General features: G+C 42.5%; 1 protein-coding gene across 2 annotated transcripts in view; it reads right to left on the reverse strand.

Annotated features, from left to right (window-relative positions):
• Window positions 1–5,488: 5,488 nt before the first annotated feature.
• LOC125461153 (acetylcholinesterase collagenic tail peptide) overlaps window positions 5,489–16,361 on the reverse strand; it is a 102,553-nt gene continuing 91,680 nt past the window's right edge. For both annotated transcript variants that reach the window (XM_048549619.2, XM_048549628.2), the window contains 3 exons: window positions 13,429–13,555; window positions 8,338–8,440; window positions 5,489–7,715 (listed from right to left, as the gene is read on the reverse strand). In XM_048549619.2, the coding sequence (XP_048405576.1) occupies window positions 7,646–7,715; window positions 8,338–8,440; window positions 13,429–13,555 (300 nt within the window). In that variant the 3' untranslated portion in view covers window positions 5,489–7,645. The remainder of the gene's footprint in view (window positions 7,716–8,337; window positions 8,441–13,428; window positions 13,556–16,361) is intronic.

The following is a 16,361-nucleotide window of genomic DNA, read 5'->3' on the forward strand; positions in this document are numbered from 1 at the left end:
AATGGAGTCCAGATAGGTGGAGATGAGTTCGGTGGGGCAGGAGCAGGCTGAGACGATGGGTCGACCAGGGCAGGCAGGTTTGTGGATTGGCGCAGTGGTAGTATGGCGCACTGACCTCTACATCGCCGAGGCCAGACGCCAACAATCCGACACCACCTCCTACCGCCTCCTCGATCATGACCCCACACCCGAGCACCAAACCATCATCTCCAACACCATTCACGACCTCATCACCACAGGGGACCTCCCACCCACAGCCTCCAACCTCATTGTTCCCCAATCCCGCACGGCCCGTTTCTATCTCCTTCCCTAAATCCACAAACCTGCCTGCCCTGGCCGACCCATCGTCTCAGCCTGCTCCTGCCCCACCGAACTCATCTCCACCTATCTGGACTCCATTTTCTCCCCTTTGGTCCAGGAACTCCCCACCTACGTCTGTGACACCACCCACGCCCTCCACCTCCTCCAGGACTTCCAATTCCCTGGCCCCCAACACTTCATATTCACCATGGACGTCCAGTCCCTGTACACCTGCATTCCGCATGGAGATGGCCTCAAGGCCCTCCGCTTCTTCCTGTCCCGCAGGCCCGACCAGTCCCCCTCCACCGACACTCTCATCCGCCTAGCTGAGCTCGTCCTCACACTCAACAACTTCTCTTTTGACTCCTCCCACTTCCTACAGACTAAGGGGGTGGCCATGGGCACACGCATGGGCCCCAGCTATGCCTGCCTCTTTGTAGGTTACGTGGAACAGTCCCTCTTCCGCACCTACACAGGCCCCAAACCCCACCTCTTCCTCCGGTACATTGATGACTGTATCGGCGCCGCCTCTTGCTCCCCAGAGGAGCTCGAACAGTGCATCCACTTCACCAACACCTTCCACCCCAACCTTCAGTTCACCTGGGCCATCTCCAGCACATCCCTCACCTTCCTGGACCTCTCAGTCTCCATCTCAGGCAACCAGCTTGTAACTGATGTCCATTTCAAGCCCACCAACTCCCACAGCTACCTAGAATACACCTCCTCCCACCCACCCTCCTGCAAAAATTCCATCCCCTATTCCCAATTCCTCCGCCTCCGCCGCATCTGCTCCCACGATAAGACATTCCACTCCCGCACATCCCAGATGTCCAAGTTCTTTAAGGACCGCAACTTTCCCCCCACAGTGATTGAGAACGCCCTTGACCGCGTCTCCCGTATTTCCCGCAACACATCCATCACACCCCGCCCCCGCCACAACCGCCCCAAGAGGATCCCCCTCGTTCTCACACACCACCCTACCAACCTCCGGATACAACGCATTATCCTCCGACACTTCCGCCATTTACAATCCGACCCCACCACCCTCGACATTTTTCCATCCCCTCCCCTGTCAGCTTTCCGGAGAGACCACTCTCTCCGTGACTCCCTTGTTCGCTCCACACTGCCCTCCAACCCCACCACACCTGGCACCTTCCCCTGCAACCGCAGGAAATGCTACACCTGTCCCCACACCTCCTCCCTCACCCCCATCCCAGGCCCCAAGATGACATTCCACATTAAGCAGAGGTTCACCTGCACATCTGCCAATGTGGTATACTGCATCCACTGTACCCGGTGCGGCTTCCTCTACATTGGGGAAACCAAGCGGAGGCTTGGGGACCGCTTTGCAGAACACCTCCGCTCAGTTCGCAACAAACAACTGCACCTCCCAGACGCAAACCATTTCCACTCCCCCTCCCATTCTCTAGATGACATGTCCATCATGGGCCTCCTGCAGTGCCACAATGATGCCACCCGAAGGTTGCAGGAACAGCAACTCATATTCCGCTTGGGAACCCTGCAGCCACATGGTATCAATGTGGACTTCACCAGTTTCAAAATCTCCCCTTCCCCTACGCATCCCTAAACCAGCCCAGTTCGTCCCCTCCCCCCACTGCACCACACAACCAGCCCAGCTCTTCCCCCCCACCCACTGCATCCCAAAACCAGTCCAACCTGTCTCTGCCTCCCTAACCGGTTCTTCCTCTCACCCATCCCTTCCTCCCACCCCAAGCCGCACCCCCAGCTACCTACTAACCTCATCCCACCTCCTTGACCTGTCCGTCTTCCCTGGACTGACCTATCCCCTCCCTACCTCCCCACCTATACTCTCTCCACCTACCTTCTTTCTTCTCCATCTTCGGTCCGCCTCCCCCTCTCTCCCTATTTATTCCAGTTCCCTCTCCCCATCCCCCTCTCTGATGAAGGGTCTAGGCCCGAAACGTCAGCTTTTGTGCTCCTGAGATGCTGCTTGGCCTGCTGTGTTCATCCAGCCTCACATTTTATTATCTTGGAATTCTCCAGCATCTGCAGTTCCCATTATCTCTGATACCCTTTAACTTGTCTGTCTCCTCTCCACCTATCTTCTCCTCTACCAATCTTCGATCCGCTTCCCCCTCTCTCCCTATTTATTTTAGAACCCTCTCTCCCTCCTCCTTTTCTGATGAAGGGTCTAGGCCTGAAACGTCAGCTTTTGTGCTCCTAAGATGCTGCTTGGCCTGCTGTGTTCATCCAGCTCCACACTATGTTATCTCCCTCACCATTAACACTGTGTGCTATCGAATTTTGGAGTGCTATGGAATGTTGAGGTGCAGCTGGACAGATCCTGAGAAATATATGTAAATTTTTAAAAAATAAATGATATCACCCATGCTAGTGAGTTGCACTTTCAGATGCCAGATCACCCTCACCCATGAGCAGCTGATGCAAGATGTCACTATCCAAATGTGATTTACACATAACTAAAGCCTTCAAATTTTGACTCGGTCCAGTGTTGCCTTTTCAGACATGCAATTCAACATTTTTAAAGATAATTATCTTTCCTGATCTCAAACATTCTATAGAGAGCCCTTGTGGTGCGATGATAATGCCCCTAGTACTGGACTGGGAGGTCTGGGTTCAAGTTCCACATGTTCTGTATAATATCTCTGTACAGGTTGGTTAGAGAAATAGGTTAAATAAAACAAAAAAAAATCAAATATTCTATAACTTGCTGAGCAAATGTAACAAATTCTAAAGGTGAAACAAAACATTTGGGTGTTGGAAGTATAAATTGTCACTCAGCAAAAATCTTTGGCAGTTGCCATCCAACCAGTCCATCTTGCCTGAGAGGTGGAGCTTGATTTATTTATTTAGTATACTTTTGTGTCATGGCAGTGAAAAATGACATAACTTTGGAACAAATCATTCAAGTCAAGTTTTTTTTACTTCATACTTAGAATTATGACTGTGAGAGATATTTCCTAATTTAATTTCTTTCTTTCTGGGCTTTTCTTCATAAATTGGATTATGGTTTCTTTATTTAAACATTGCCCACATCATTCTTCAGTAGGGCTTATCACTGTGAAGCATCCAAATAGAGAAATATGAAAGAGTTTATCTTGACTTTTTGAAGTTGGAAACAAAACTGGATGGGAACATAGAGGTGTTTACTATCAGCTGTAGTTAAAAATGTAAACTGCAATACCTTTCTTATCATGATAACATTTATTGAGGGAATATGTAGTTCTACTTCTGCCTAGCTTTTGATAGTAGATAGCTTTGTAAATGGGAACAGTAATACCAAGAGACCAGTGTAATACAACTTGCTCAAAAGCAGTTTTAAATTGTAAAAGCACAACATACTACTGTAATATCCCATTTGGTGACCAAACACAATTTCCATAAGTGCATTTTAATTAGGTAAAATGAACCCGTTTCCTTATGCCATTGTAACAGAGTCGTCACTGAAAGGATTTTATCAATTCAGGGAGAGCTTCCCCATAATCAGAGCAAGTGGGGGGTAGTCATGAATGCAGACTCCTTAAATTGCAAAAACCAAAGTTAATAGAGCATTCGATGTTAAGAGGCTCATACGACTACAGTGCTGGAAAAAGCACACAGAAAGTGTGAAGGTTCAAGATCTCTTAAAAAAAGGCCAAATCTTCTACTGTCCAGATCATCAGAAATCAGATATCTGACCGAAGATGCACATTGGGACCATGTGGAAGTGCCAGTGTACTGACTCCCATGGCATTTAGCCAGAAAGTTTTGCTTGCAGATGGACAATTTCCCCTGTTCTCTGAGTTAAGAGTAAGAGACTTTGTTTCGTTCTGGCATTTTTACACAGTTAGTTCTCCAGGGAGGGTTTTTTTTGTTACTTTTGTTTACCACTGTTAGTTAAAAGGAACACAAACAAAACCAATTCGGGCTAAAGTTTGTCCCCACAATGCAAACCAAATGCTGGCATCATAGCCAATGATTATTTTACAGTCCCATGATGCTTTGCTGCACTAGGCTGTCATGGACAGGAACCAGATGTCAGTCAGCTCCTGTCTGGCTTGCAGCCCCCGAAGCAGTTGACCTCTGTCATAGGCAAGAAAAACTTCCTCAGTCTCCAGTGTCCTCCTCCTTGTTGGAGGTCCGTTCCTGTTCCCCCAGTTCCTCAGCCTCAAGCACATCACCTGCACGGAGTGATGTGGGACATACATTTCAGAGTATATTGCAGACCTCTCCCACCAATCCAAGCAGTGGAACCCACATCTTCAGCAGCCCTACTGGCTGTTAAAGCATGGCCCTGGTCATAGGTCATCAGGGGTGATGCAATGGTGTCAAGAGCTATGGTTGTACTGGGTCACTCCCGTAAGCAGTAACCAGCTTTTTAAGGTTCCTGGGCCCCTCAATCATAACAGGTACACAAGAGTCCTCCAGAATGTAGTAGACATGGCAGCTGCAGATCACCTGAACATTAATCGAATGGGCCCCTTCCCACAGTGTTATGAACCAGTTCTCTCAGTGCTATGTGTGTGCAGATAATGGCATCCTGTGCCTGAGGGGAGGATGCCAGCTATATTTCCAGATCCTTCTGCCTGGGCTACAGCACCAATTTTGCCAACAAAATGAAAACCAATGTAACCTTGTTAAGGTGACATCAGCCCCTTTCTTGTCGCATGTGTGAGTGCACTGAGAGATCCTGCACCCATCAGTCCCTGGAATGAGCCAGTCACATTGAGGATCACAGCAATTGTCATCATCAGAGCCACCAGGGGAGGATGACCTTCCACTCTTGCAGGACTCAAGTCTGGCTCTAGCATCTGACATAACTGCATCATTGGTTGACAATCAATTGAGTGCACGATGGTTTCATTTCATGCCTCTACCTGCAGGATGCTTCTTGAGTCACTGACAAGGGGTCACATCATCTGGAACATAACATTTCAAAGGGAGAAGCTGACAGCAGGCCATGACGGTGCACTCAAATAATGTTAATGAGGCTAAGGCCGAGTTTCAGGCCAGCCTTGGATTTCCAATTTTGAATATGTGCTACTTATACAGTATGCACTGGAGCTGATTAAACTCTGTTGGTGTAGTAATCTTTATTCGAACTCGCTAATATACTCCACGGAACGTTTGAATGAGGAATACACAAATATCATTGAGTCCTTTTTATTTATACTGATTATAAATTCCAGTATCATGGACATGCGATGTTATGAATATTACAGTGACAATTCTTGTGAAAGTTAGAGGATAAAACAATCATATTTTAACGACAATGACCATCTTACTATATACATTTCCAGTGGCAGACTGATACCTACCTATTGCCAGTTTATTGCTTGTGATATCTATAGCTCATGCACTTTATGTACTCAGCCATTTATGTGCTGCCACTGTGTGTGTGTGTGTGTGTGTGTGTGTGTGAGAGAGAGAGAGAGAGAGAGAGCCAGAGAGAGAGAGAGAGACAGAGAGAGAGTGTGTTGGGGAAAGTGGTGGCAAGGGAGGACACAGGGAAGGTGTCAGATCCAGCTCCAAATGCAAGACGATGTACCATGTCAAACGTAAAATGTATTTTTTAAACTAAGTTTTACTGTAGGAAGAATGAAAATGGCAATAGGGAGAAAGGGTCTGTTTGTGCATCATTCTTCTTGCAACTACAGCCAACATGCTGTATACTAGAGTACTGTCTCCAGTTTTGGTCAGCACGCTAGGATATGAGGGTCCTTAAGATGGTCCAGAGGTTTATCAGACTGATTCCATGGATACAGGCTACCAGGTCTGGCTGGAGAGGCTTGCAGCAAATGAGATTGAGGAGGAGGAACAAGATTAGAAGTGTACAAGGTTAGGGTTAGGTATAGATAAGGTAGACAAAGAAAAGCAGCTCACATTAGTGAATGGGACAAGGACTAAGTGGCACAAGTTGAAGGTTTTGGGGCAGGTGATGCAGCATATTTGAGGAAGAACCATTTTACACATCGCTGCAACTTACTGTCAATTAGATTACAGGGTGGATACTACAGAGAAATAAACTCACAGAGTTTACTGTTCACAGGAACAGAGTAGGGAAATGAGATTGACTGGATTGCTCTAGCCCAAACACAATGGACCCAATGTCTTCCTTCTGTGTCAGTTTGACTCCAACACACTCTCACAAACCATCAGTACAGTTGATAGGTGAAAGCTACACTCTGACATGGAGCATTTTCAGAATGAAATTACATATTCAGTAGAACATTATTTGTATTCAAAACAAAAAGTTCTCAGAGAAGCAAAAAGAAGCCATGTATCCTTTGCTACATTTGTCACCACTTACATTTACCCAAACATCAAATCTTTTCTATGTAGTATGTCGTAGCCCAGATTCAGCTGGCAACCATTTACTTATTTGGTAGATTTCCAGCATTATCCACTGTTTGTAAGGAAACATATCCAAATATCAGACATAAGTAAGATGGTATATGCATCTCTCTATATATATATCTCTTAAGAACATGACACCCTATAGTGTAATAGCTGTTTGAGCCAAGAGTAATCAAGACATGGAAGAGTGATTTTCGTAGTTCACATCTTTGTGCATAATATTCATGCAAATGCAAAAAATAGTACATCACATTTCAGCAAATGAACTCCTTTGACATTTCCTGTTTTCACTCTGTCAATATGGCACCAAGAATTCAGCCAGTAGCATCCTTGAGTATGTCCAGGTATAAAACTACAGTAGTCAGTAACAGTGCACAGTCGAGGTATGGCAGTTTTGACTCCAGTCGCTAGTGGAACAATATCACATCTTTGATATTTCTGCCTGAGAATTGTCAAACGAGGATGAGCAGTCTTTAGACATGGCTTTGTAATATATATGTATATATACATATATATATACACATATGTGTGTAATATGTATGTATATATGTACATATGTACACTTTGAAAGTCTCGGTGGAAAGCAAATTGCATCCTTTTTGTAGATGACAAAGGTGTAGAGCTGGATGAACACAGCAGGCCAAGCAGCATCAGAGGACCAAAAAGACCTTCCTGCTTCTCTGATGCTGCTTGGCCTGCTGTGTTCATCCAGCTCTACACCTCGTTATTTCAGATTCGCCAGCATCGGCAGCTCTGACTATCTCTGCATCCTTTTCATACCTTTGTTGTCGGCATTGACTTTATTTTAAGACAAAATGCAATGGTCGAAATTGTCATTCCAGATAATCACTTGAAATGAATCCCAGCTATCTAAAAGTCTTCCAGCTGCTGGTTATAGTTATATTGAACAATGGAAGTGTATGTGCAGCCCAAATCTGTGGTTCCGTGATAGCACCAGATGAATTTGTTTCAGTGAGACATGTCCCAGCAGCCACTTTTTATAGTCTCATGTAAAATACCGACAGCTTGTGGAGTCAATGTAACAATATGAAGTACATTTCAGTTCCCCGTAAGACCTAGAACAAACAAATACAACACAAAGAAGGAACCAGAAACTTTTACAACTTCATAAATAAAGGACTGTATATATAAAAAGAACTGGTCTAGATAAGACAATCAAAATGCAAACAAAAACGAGAAGATTAAAAGAAAATGCATAAATCCAAAATAAATGGAAATTAACAATTAGTACTGGAAATGCACAATTTATCAGTTAGTACATAAAAGGTGAAAATGGTTAATCTTTGCCTGTACCCTTTGTTCGATGAGTGGTTAACTGACAGGCATTTTATTCTCCTGGACTGCTCTTGCGTGTGCATTCTATTTGATGTTTACGAAGTGCTATTGACAGAAGTCTGGTTGCAGCTTTCCATGCTAAAAAGGAAGTATTGAGGACACTTATGGTGCAGTGATACTGTCCCTACCTATGGGACAGAAAGCCCAGGTTCAAACCGTATCTAACCGCAACATGGGTCGAACATGCTTGAACGGGTTGGTTAAGAATATCGCAAAAGCTTGTAAAACTCTTTTGAACTATTTTCAAAGCAAAAATTCTAGGCATGTGTACTCCTTATCAGAGATTGTTTCAAGAAATTACTGTATTTAGGGCATCAAAATGTAATCTTTAAGTGAACTTACCCTGGAAGATAGGTTTTACAGGTTTGGTAACCAAAATCTTTACCATCGCATTCTTCAAATCCCTTCCATAAGTATCCGTCTCCACAGTAGGCTTGCTTACAATCTATAGTAATGCAGCAAAACAACAATTGTTTTATTAGAAGTACATGACACAGATCAGCAATCCTGTTTTATGGAAACATAGAAGATGGGTGCAGGATTAGGCCATTTGACCCTTCGAGCCTGCTCTACCATTCATTATGATCATGGCTGATCGTCAAGCTTAATCCCCTTACATCAACCTCCGACTGTATCCCATGATCCCTTTCACTATATCTACCTCCTTTTTGAAAACACAATGTTTTGGCCTCAACCCCTTTCTGTGGTAGTTCCCCTCTAGTGAGGAAATTTCTCATCTCAATCCTAGAAGGTTTACCTGTTATCCTTAAACTATGCCGCCAACTCCTTTGGCAGTATCCTTGCTGCATCTAATCTGTATAGTCCTGTTAGAATTTTAATAGGCATCTATGAAATCTTCCTCATTCTTCTAAAATCCAGTGTATATAATCCTAACCGACTCAATCTCTCCTCATACATCAGTCCTGTTATCCCAGGAATCAATGTGGTAAACCTTTGCTGCACTCCCTCTCTAGCAAGATCATCCATCCTCAGATAAGAAGACCAAAACTGCACACAATGTTCCAAGAACGGCTGGAATACAGCATGCTCTGTATAATTGCAGATAGACATCCTGTTCTTATACTCAAATCCCCTCACTGTGAAGGCCAACATACTGTTAATCTTAGGAGCAAATTACTGCAGATGCTGGAATTGTACTGAAAACAAAAAATGCTGGAGATCACAACGGGTCAGTCTGCATCCTTGGACAGCAAGATAATGTTTCAAGTCTAGACGATTCTTTATCAGGTCTGAAGTGAAGTGTGCAGAGGGCAGCATTTATGCAATGGAAGGGGTGGGTTGGAGTGCTGGGGGAGAAAGGATGTTGATGTCTATTACTGGAGAGTCCGAGATAACAAAGTGCCGAGTTGGATGAACACAGCAGGCCAAGCAGCATCTTAGGAGCACAAAAGCTGACGTTTCGGGCCAAGACTCTTCATCAGAAAAAGCTTCATCAGAAAAGTAATGGTTAGCACTCTGGACTCTGAAACAAGTGATCCGAGTTCAAATCTAGGTGGAACCTTTCAAGGATGTTGATAGTTCAGATTAAGTGATTGGAATGTGAGAATGGCAGAACACTCAGTCCCATTGGGGGAGGGAGAGAATCAGTACACAATCTGAAGGTGTTGAACTCAATATGAGCCCCGAAGATTGTAAACTGCCTAGTTTGAAGATGAGATGTTGCTCTTCCAGTTTTCGCTGTGATTTACCGCAGCACATTGAGGACAGACAATTGGGGCTTGCGAGGAGGGCACTGCGTTAAAATGACCAACCACAAGAAGTTCAGGGTCATGCTTGCACATAGGCCAGAAGTGTTCTGCAAAATGGTCACCCAGTCCGCAGAATACCTCTGGTCCATTCCCCTGTTCCCGCCTGTAAGGAACCTACATTAGTTTTCACTGATCTTTTTCTTTTCACGTATCTATACAAACTTTTACTTTCAATTCTTATGTTCCACACAAGCTTACTTTTGAACGCAATTATCCCCTTCTTAATCAGTCAAGGTTCTCCTTTACTGACTTCTCAACTTTTCCAATCCTCATGTCTATTACTTTTGCTCTTGTCAATTTGGATGGCTCTTTTTTGCATCTACTACTACCTCTAATTTCCTTGTAAGCCATGGTTTAGCCACTGTTGTATATGCGCTCTCGTGATGAGAATAAACAATTTTTGCAATTCACCCATTCTTTCTTTAAAAGTTTGCTATCATCTCTCCTTTTAGTAGCTTTTCCCAAACCATCACAGCTAATTCATTTGACATACCAATGTAGTTTCCCTTATTACGTTTCAGGACCCTAGACTCAGAATTAACTAACTTACTCTCCATATTGATGAAGAATTCTGTCATACTATAGTTGCTCATCCACAAAGGGTCTCTCACAGCTACATTGTCAAATAGTCCTTTCTCATAATACCCTGACTGACAGGGCCTGTGCTTTCTTTGGTTCTCAACTATTAGTTCAGAAAATCATCCCGCATTCACTCTAGGAAATCCTCTTCTACAGTACTGTAACTAATTTGCTTTGCCCAATCTATATGCAAATTAAAGTCACCCATAACTACAAATGCTCCTTTAAAGCATGCACCTCTGATTTCTTGTTTAATGCCATTTCCAATGTCACCACTAATGTTTGTGCTCCTGGTATTTCTCTACCCACATAGATTCTACATTGTCTGAGGTATTAGTTTTCCTTAATATTGTGTGTACATCCTCTTTAACTAGTAATGAAACTCCACTGCTTTTCCTTTTTTTTGTCGGTCCTTCTTAAATACTGAATACCTCCAGATGTTCAGCTCCCATCCCTGGTTACCTTGCAGCCATGCCTCCATAATCCCATCTATATCATACCCATGTACATCTATTTGTGTGAATAATTTATCCACTTTATTTTGAACGCTCTCTGCTTTCACAAAGTATTAAAGCTTGTCTTTTTAACATTCCTTGTTCCATTCCTGCTATTTTTTTTACTGTGGCGTTGTTTGATTTTGGCCATTGATTTCTCTACCCATCACTTCTCTTATTTTCCTTTCTGTCTTTTGTTCTTGCTCTTAATTCCCCTTCCACTGACTCCTTGCAGAGGTTCCCACCCTCTGCCAATTTAGTTTAAACCCTCCCCAACATGATCATAGAATCCCTACTGTGTGGAAATAGACCCTTCCAGCCCAACAAGTCCACACTGACCCTCAGAGCATCCCACCCAGACCCATCCCCCTATAACCCACCTACTCTACACATCTCTGAACACTATGGGCAATTTAGCATGGCCAATCCACCTTGCCTGTACATTCTTGGACTGTGGGAGGAAACCAGAGGAAACCCATGCAGACACAGGGAGAATGTGCAAACTCCACACACAGTCACCCGAGGGTGGATTCAAACCCGGGTTCCTGGCACTGTGAGACAGCAGTGCTACCCACTGAGCCACCATGCCACACTACTCTAGCAAATATTCCCCATTTGGGCATCAGTCTTGGTTTGCTCGGGTGTGCATTGTCCCATCTGCCCACTTTGCACTGGTCCCATCTCCCAGAACTGGTCCCAATGCCCCAGGATTCTGAAACTTTCCCTCTCACACCATCTCTCTAGCCACGTATTCGTCCGAAATATCCTGCTTTTTCTACTTTGAATAGCATGTGGCATTGTTAGTAATCCTGGTAGTTTCAATTATATTGTATTTAAATGTCTACTTTACAATTTATAACATCAATACACATAATGAGTAGAAAGTGTAATCTGCACAATTTTTAAAGCATTAATTAACAAAATTTACATATTGTTTCATTTTCCAAAGAAAATATATGTAATGCACTATGCTTCCCTGTATGCTGTTCACTGGTTGCAAGCTACGTTAGGAAGCAATTATTGAAGTAATTCAAGAGAATTATTGATTAATTGTTGAATATTACTTTTCATTCCCAATTGTACTGAAATTATATAATTGGGTATCAAGATTTTGCAGCTGTCTATAGCAATTGCAATAATTACAAGTCTGTAATTTTTTTGGACACGAGGGGTGATTGTTAATAGAACTCCATGTATTTGGCCGTAAAATTAATTTGATATTGTTTTGCTGACTGAGGCAGCTTTCTGGCAAGAAGGTTACTGCAGATTGGCAATAAAATGTTGTTTCTCAATCCAGTGCACTCCAGGCTATACCATTCCTCAACTGTTAATGTGTCCTTGCCCATTTGACTGGCTGTTTTGAAGTCACTCAGCCAAGGGTAATCTTAAGCTTGGCTTGATCCAGATCCTTGGTTTGCAAGAGACTGGACTTATCTTCCTCACCTTTCCTCATAAAATACTCAATTCTCTGGGAGCAATGGTCAGGAAGAAGGTATAGAAGAGACCTCATCACTTTCCCTGTACTGTTGTTTTCAGATATTTGAGGCTGTATAGATGAGGGAGTGAGCCTTGCCTGCACCAGGAGAACATATAGCCCAGATAAGGAATTACAGCGGGGCAATACAGAATGAGCTTAGCATTGATCTGACTCCTTAGTGTATTCCTTATGAAATACTACAGTGCAGAATCATCCACATAAGGTGGTCCTGTGGATTGCTGCAACACTGCCCCCAAAAAGCCCATGCCTCCACCCCCCACCCACTGGTCCTAATTGGACCACGAGGGCAAGATGCAGTAAACTTTCTTATGTTTAGAACAGCTCACCATCTGGACCTTCTGGCTACTGATGATCCTTTCTGCTGTATAAGATGTTTGGTTCAGAAAGGGTTAATGTTGAAGAATGCACCACCAACATGATGCCATTGCGATTTTAGCTGGAGTACAGCTCTGCACCTTGAAGAAGATAGACCTGCCATTTACGTCTCTTCATAGTACGATGTCTATTCCATCAATGTTACTTGTACCTAGTTGACATCTTACAGTTAACCACATCTTGTTTGAGACAGAAGTCTCTTCTGGTTCAACAACTTTGTGTTTTCTCACTAGATGCAGCAGGCCCTGTAGATCGCAAACTGAAAGTTGAATGGTGGCAGCAAATCCACATGGTGGTGACCAAGGGTCCAGTTCATTCACTCTGCATGGAAAGCAGCAGTAATAATACTTCATACAACATTTTGCTAATGGTGGGGGTTGTTTCATCTTCCAACATAGCCCTAGGAACAGCTTTCCAGCTGCAGCTGGTTATCCTACAACCACCTCCAAAGCTAACAGTTAACTGGGGTAATCGGTCTTTTTCCCAGCCATTTAAATGGATTTGAAGAGAAAACCCAGGTAAACCCAGGATTTCAAGTTTGTATTCACTGTCCAGGCAGTAGGCAATATAGTTGCAAGAAAATCAGCTATACCAGTTTTGATTTTCCTAATATATTGAAATCAGCTGACCAAAAATAAAATTGATGGCATACAAATGTATATTTCTAATGAAAACCTTAAGGAATTTTTTTAACAAAAAATAATGCTTGGTAACTTACTTATACAGCTATCGGTGATAATCTTGTTTCCATCATCACACTCTTCCCCATTTTCCTCCTGAACTATTCCATCTCCGCAAAACCCTGCTGAATGTGGTGAAGAAGGTGTGAGCTGTGCAGGGGAGACCTATATGAAAATAAAGTGCATGAGGAAAAATAATTATTTCCCTCAATAGTCTCACTATTGGTAATTTTCAAATTATTTGCCTGGCTCCAAGATTTGAAGTAGGATCAAAGTAGCACATTTTACTTATTTTTATCTGTTCCTGGGATGTTGGTATCTCCAGGAAGGCCATCAGATTTGCCTAACTTATTACTAACAGCATTTCCACAAGGATGATCACTGTACCTTCTTTCATATCAAAATCAAAACATAAACTGACACCAAGCAAATGAAAGAAATATTAGGACATGTGACAAAATGCCTGATTACAAAGAGTAGTGTTTAGTGGTACTTTAAAGGAAGACAGACAGTCGGGGGGAGGTGCACAAATTTAGGGAAGGAATTCTTAAACCTAGAATCTAGAAAGTGTAGGCACAGCTAGCAATGTTGTGTGTAAGGAAGTGGGGTGTACAGATGACAGTCATTTCAAAGGCTTTTAGGGTTGATGGACTGAATAGAATTAGGGAGGAATGGTGATAAGGAGGAAATGGAGCCCAAAACAATGATGGCACACCACAAAGTGAAGCTACAGTGTTATACTGTACAAGGACCAGATCTGGCCATGTCATACACTCACCAAAATATTATCTGACTGTATAGAGACAATATATGTACATGTCTCCGTATTCATGCTGTGGTAAAATGTTTCCCATTTCTTAAAGTGAAAAGGACGGATGTTGTTTTATGGCATAAATTCTAGGCCATGAGGACAGTGTACCTTTAAGGCAGTTGCATGAGATCACAACCTGCAATGTTCTAGTATAAAAGTGCCAACCTTACCTCAGGCACTGTCTCCATGTAATTGATTAAAAGTAGGGCCTTCGATCAGTCAGCGATACATACGTGCAGCGACAGCTGCAGCACAAAACTGAGACTATGTAAGCAAGTAATAACAATTTGTTCATGCAAAAATCTTGGATTTGTATGTGCTGACCTGGTACAAGTTGGAATAATTGCCTACATGTTTATTGGTCATACTTTTGTACTATTTTAAAATTGAAGTATTGGTGCACCTGAGGCCTATGTAGATTAGTGAGTGACAGGACTTTTAAGTTAGAATATGAACAGCAAGAGTTTACAAAAGGTGGAAGTAAGAAAGTCAACCGAGGGACTATTGGAACAGAAAACTCTCAGGGCAATAAAATAGAATCTTTTCAGTCAAAAAACTTTTAATGTTTTACTTACCTAGTTCAGGAAATCTTGACAAATGTCAGAAAGATTCCTTTGATCTCGTTGACTAGAGATATCAGATAAACTGCCCCTTGTTGATACAGCCTTTAATTGAAGTAAGTGTAAGAAACTGACAATTTGACATTAGCCAGTTCTCAACAACTTGCTGTCACCTTTCACAGGTTTGCACAAGTGCCATTGCTAATTCTTCCAAGAGTAAGATTGGGGCAAGCTCAGGGTGAATTCTTTCTTTTGGCTCCTGATGACAGTTTAAGACAAAAGGTACATTGTTTTTCCCCCTCTGTGGACACAAACTATGCTCTCTTTCCTATCACTTCACTTGCATGTCTTAGTGAAGGTTGGAATGATCAATTTATTTGGGGAAAGATGATTTCATCCACTTGGCTTAATGCCTGAAACCTGGAAGGTCAGTGCATGACATATCTCTGGGCTGCCAACAATTTCTTAGTTACTGAGAGCAAGGAAACAGCTCTAATTATTGAGTATGACTCACTCATTTTCTTTCCATTCTTCACTATTACAAAGATGCTACAGCCTCTAATTAGCACTTCCCTAGTGGAGATGGTATCCTTCAGATCAACAAAAGACATAGTGAAGGATTTAAACGCCTCTCACCTAGGGCATCCCAAACATATGCTTCAAGACAGGGTTTCTCAGTGCAGCATTTCAAGGAAGCACATTTAAAGGATGTTTGTGAATTCATTTGTGCGTTGCAGACTTTCATTCTGCAACAAAGCACATTGAGAAAATTTCACTTTATTTATTTTGCTTTTCCAATACTAATAGGAAATTCTGTTTGACTCTCTTGATGTGCTTGGTGATGTTCAATATGTTGGTCTGCATAAAATATACCTAAGGTTGTAGGGTATTGTTGAAACAGACGTCTTGAGATCTATTAATAAATCTATTTTAGCAGCCCTAATATCACAGGCTTGCATACACAGACTAGGTTTTGTGAGATAAATGTTACTGTACGTATGTATATCTGACTGACCAAAGGCCTTACATTGAATTGACTATACAGAGCAGGTTATTTTGCTTTTATTTTCTCTCCTTTGTTACAAGTGTATTTTCTTAGGTTGGAACTACCCTATCAACATTTAAATTTCTTTGATTTTAAACTTTAATTCATTAGCACCCTTTGATGTTTGATCTTTCTAAAAGAGAGTGAGATAGAGTAATCATTGTGCTTCTGCATTGATTTTATTAATTTGCAGTTTAAAGTGGAACATTTTAGTGTTGGTTATAATTGTTGTTCATCTCCGAACTTGGACAAATTGACAGATGAATATTAGAAAACAAAGCTTCTCAACTGCCACACTCATCAGCTCTTCAGCATTTAGCACCCAATAGAGCTGTCACCTCTAGCTATCAGCAGCGTTTAGTGCTCACTTATTGCTCTCATGATATCGTTTCTGCTTTACCGTAGGTTAGTCTGCATAGAATATGCCAGGAAGTTGGGTTTTCGTTAAGACAGACGTCTTTAAGTTTTTTTCACAAAACTAAAAATTAATGTGTCCACTATCACAACTTAGACATTTGGTCAAAATGTTCCCGTTCAAGCTAAAGTGCTTTCTTG

The sequence above is a fragment of the Stegostoma tigrinum genome, chromosome 2 (assembly GCF_030684315.1).
Source record: "Stegostoma tigrinum isolate sSteTig4 chromosome 2, sSteTig4.hap1, whole genome shotgun sequence".
NCBI lineage: Eukaryota > Metazoa > Chordata > Chondrichthyes > Orectolobiformes > Stegostomatidae > Stegostoma > Stegostoma tigrinum.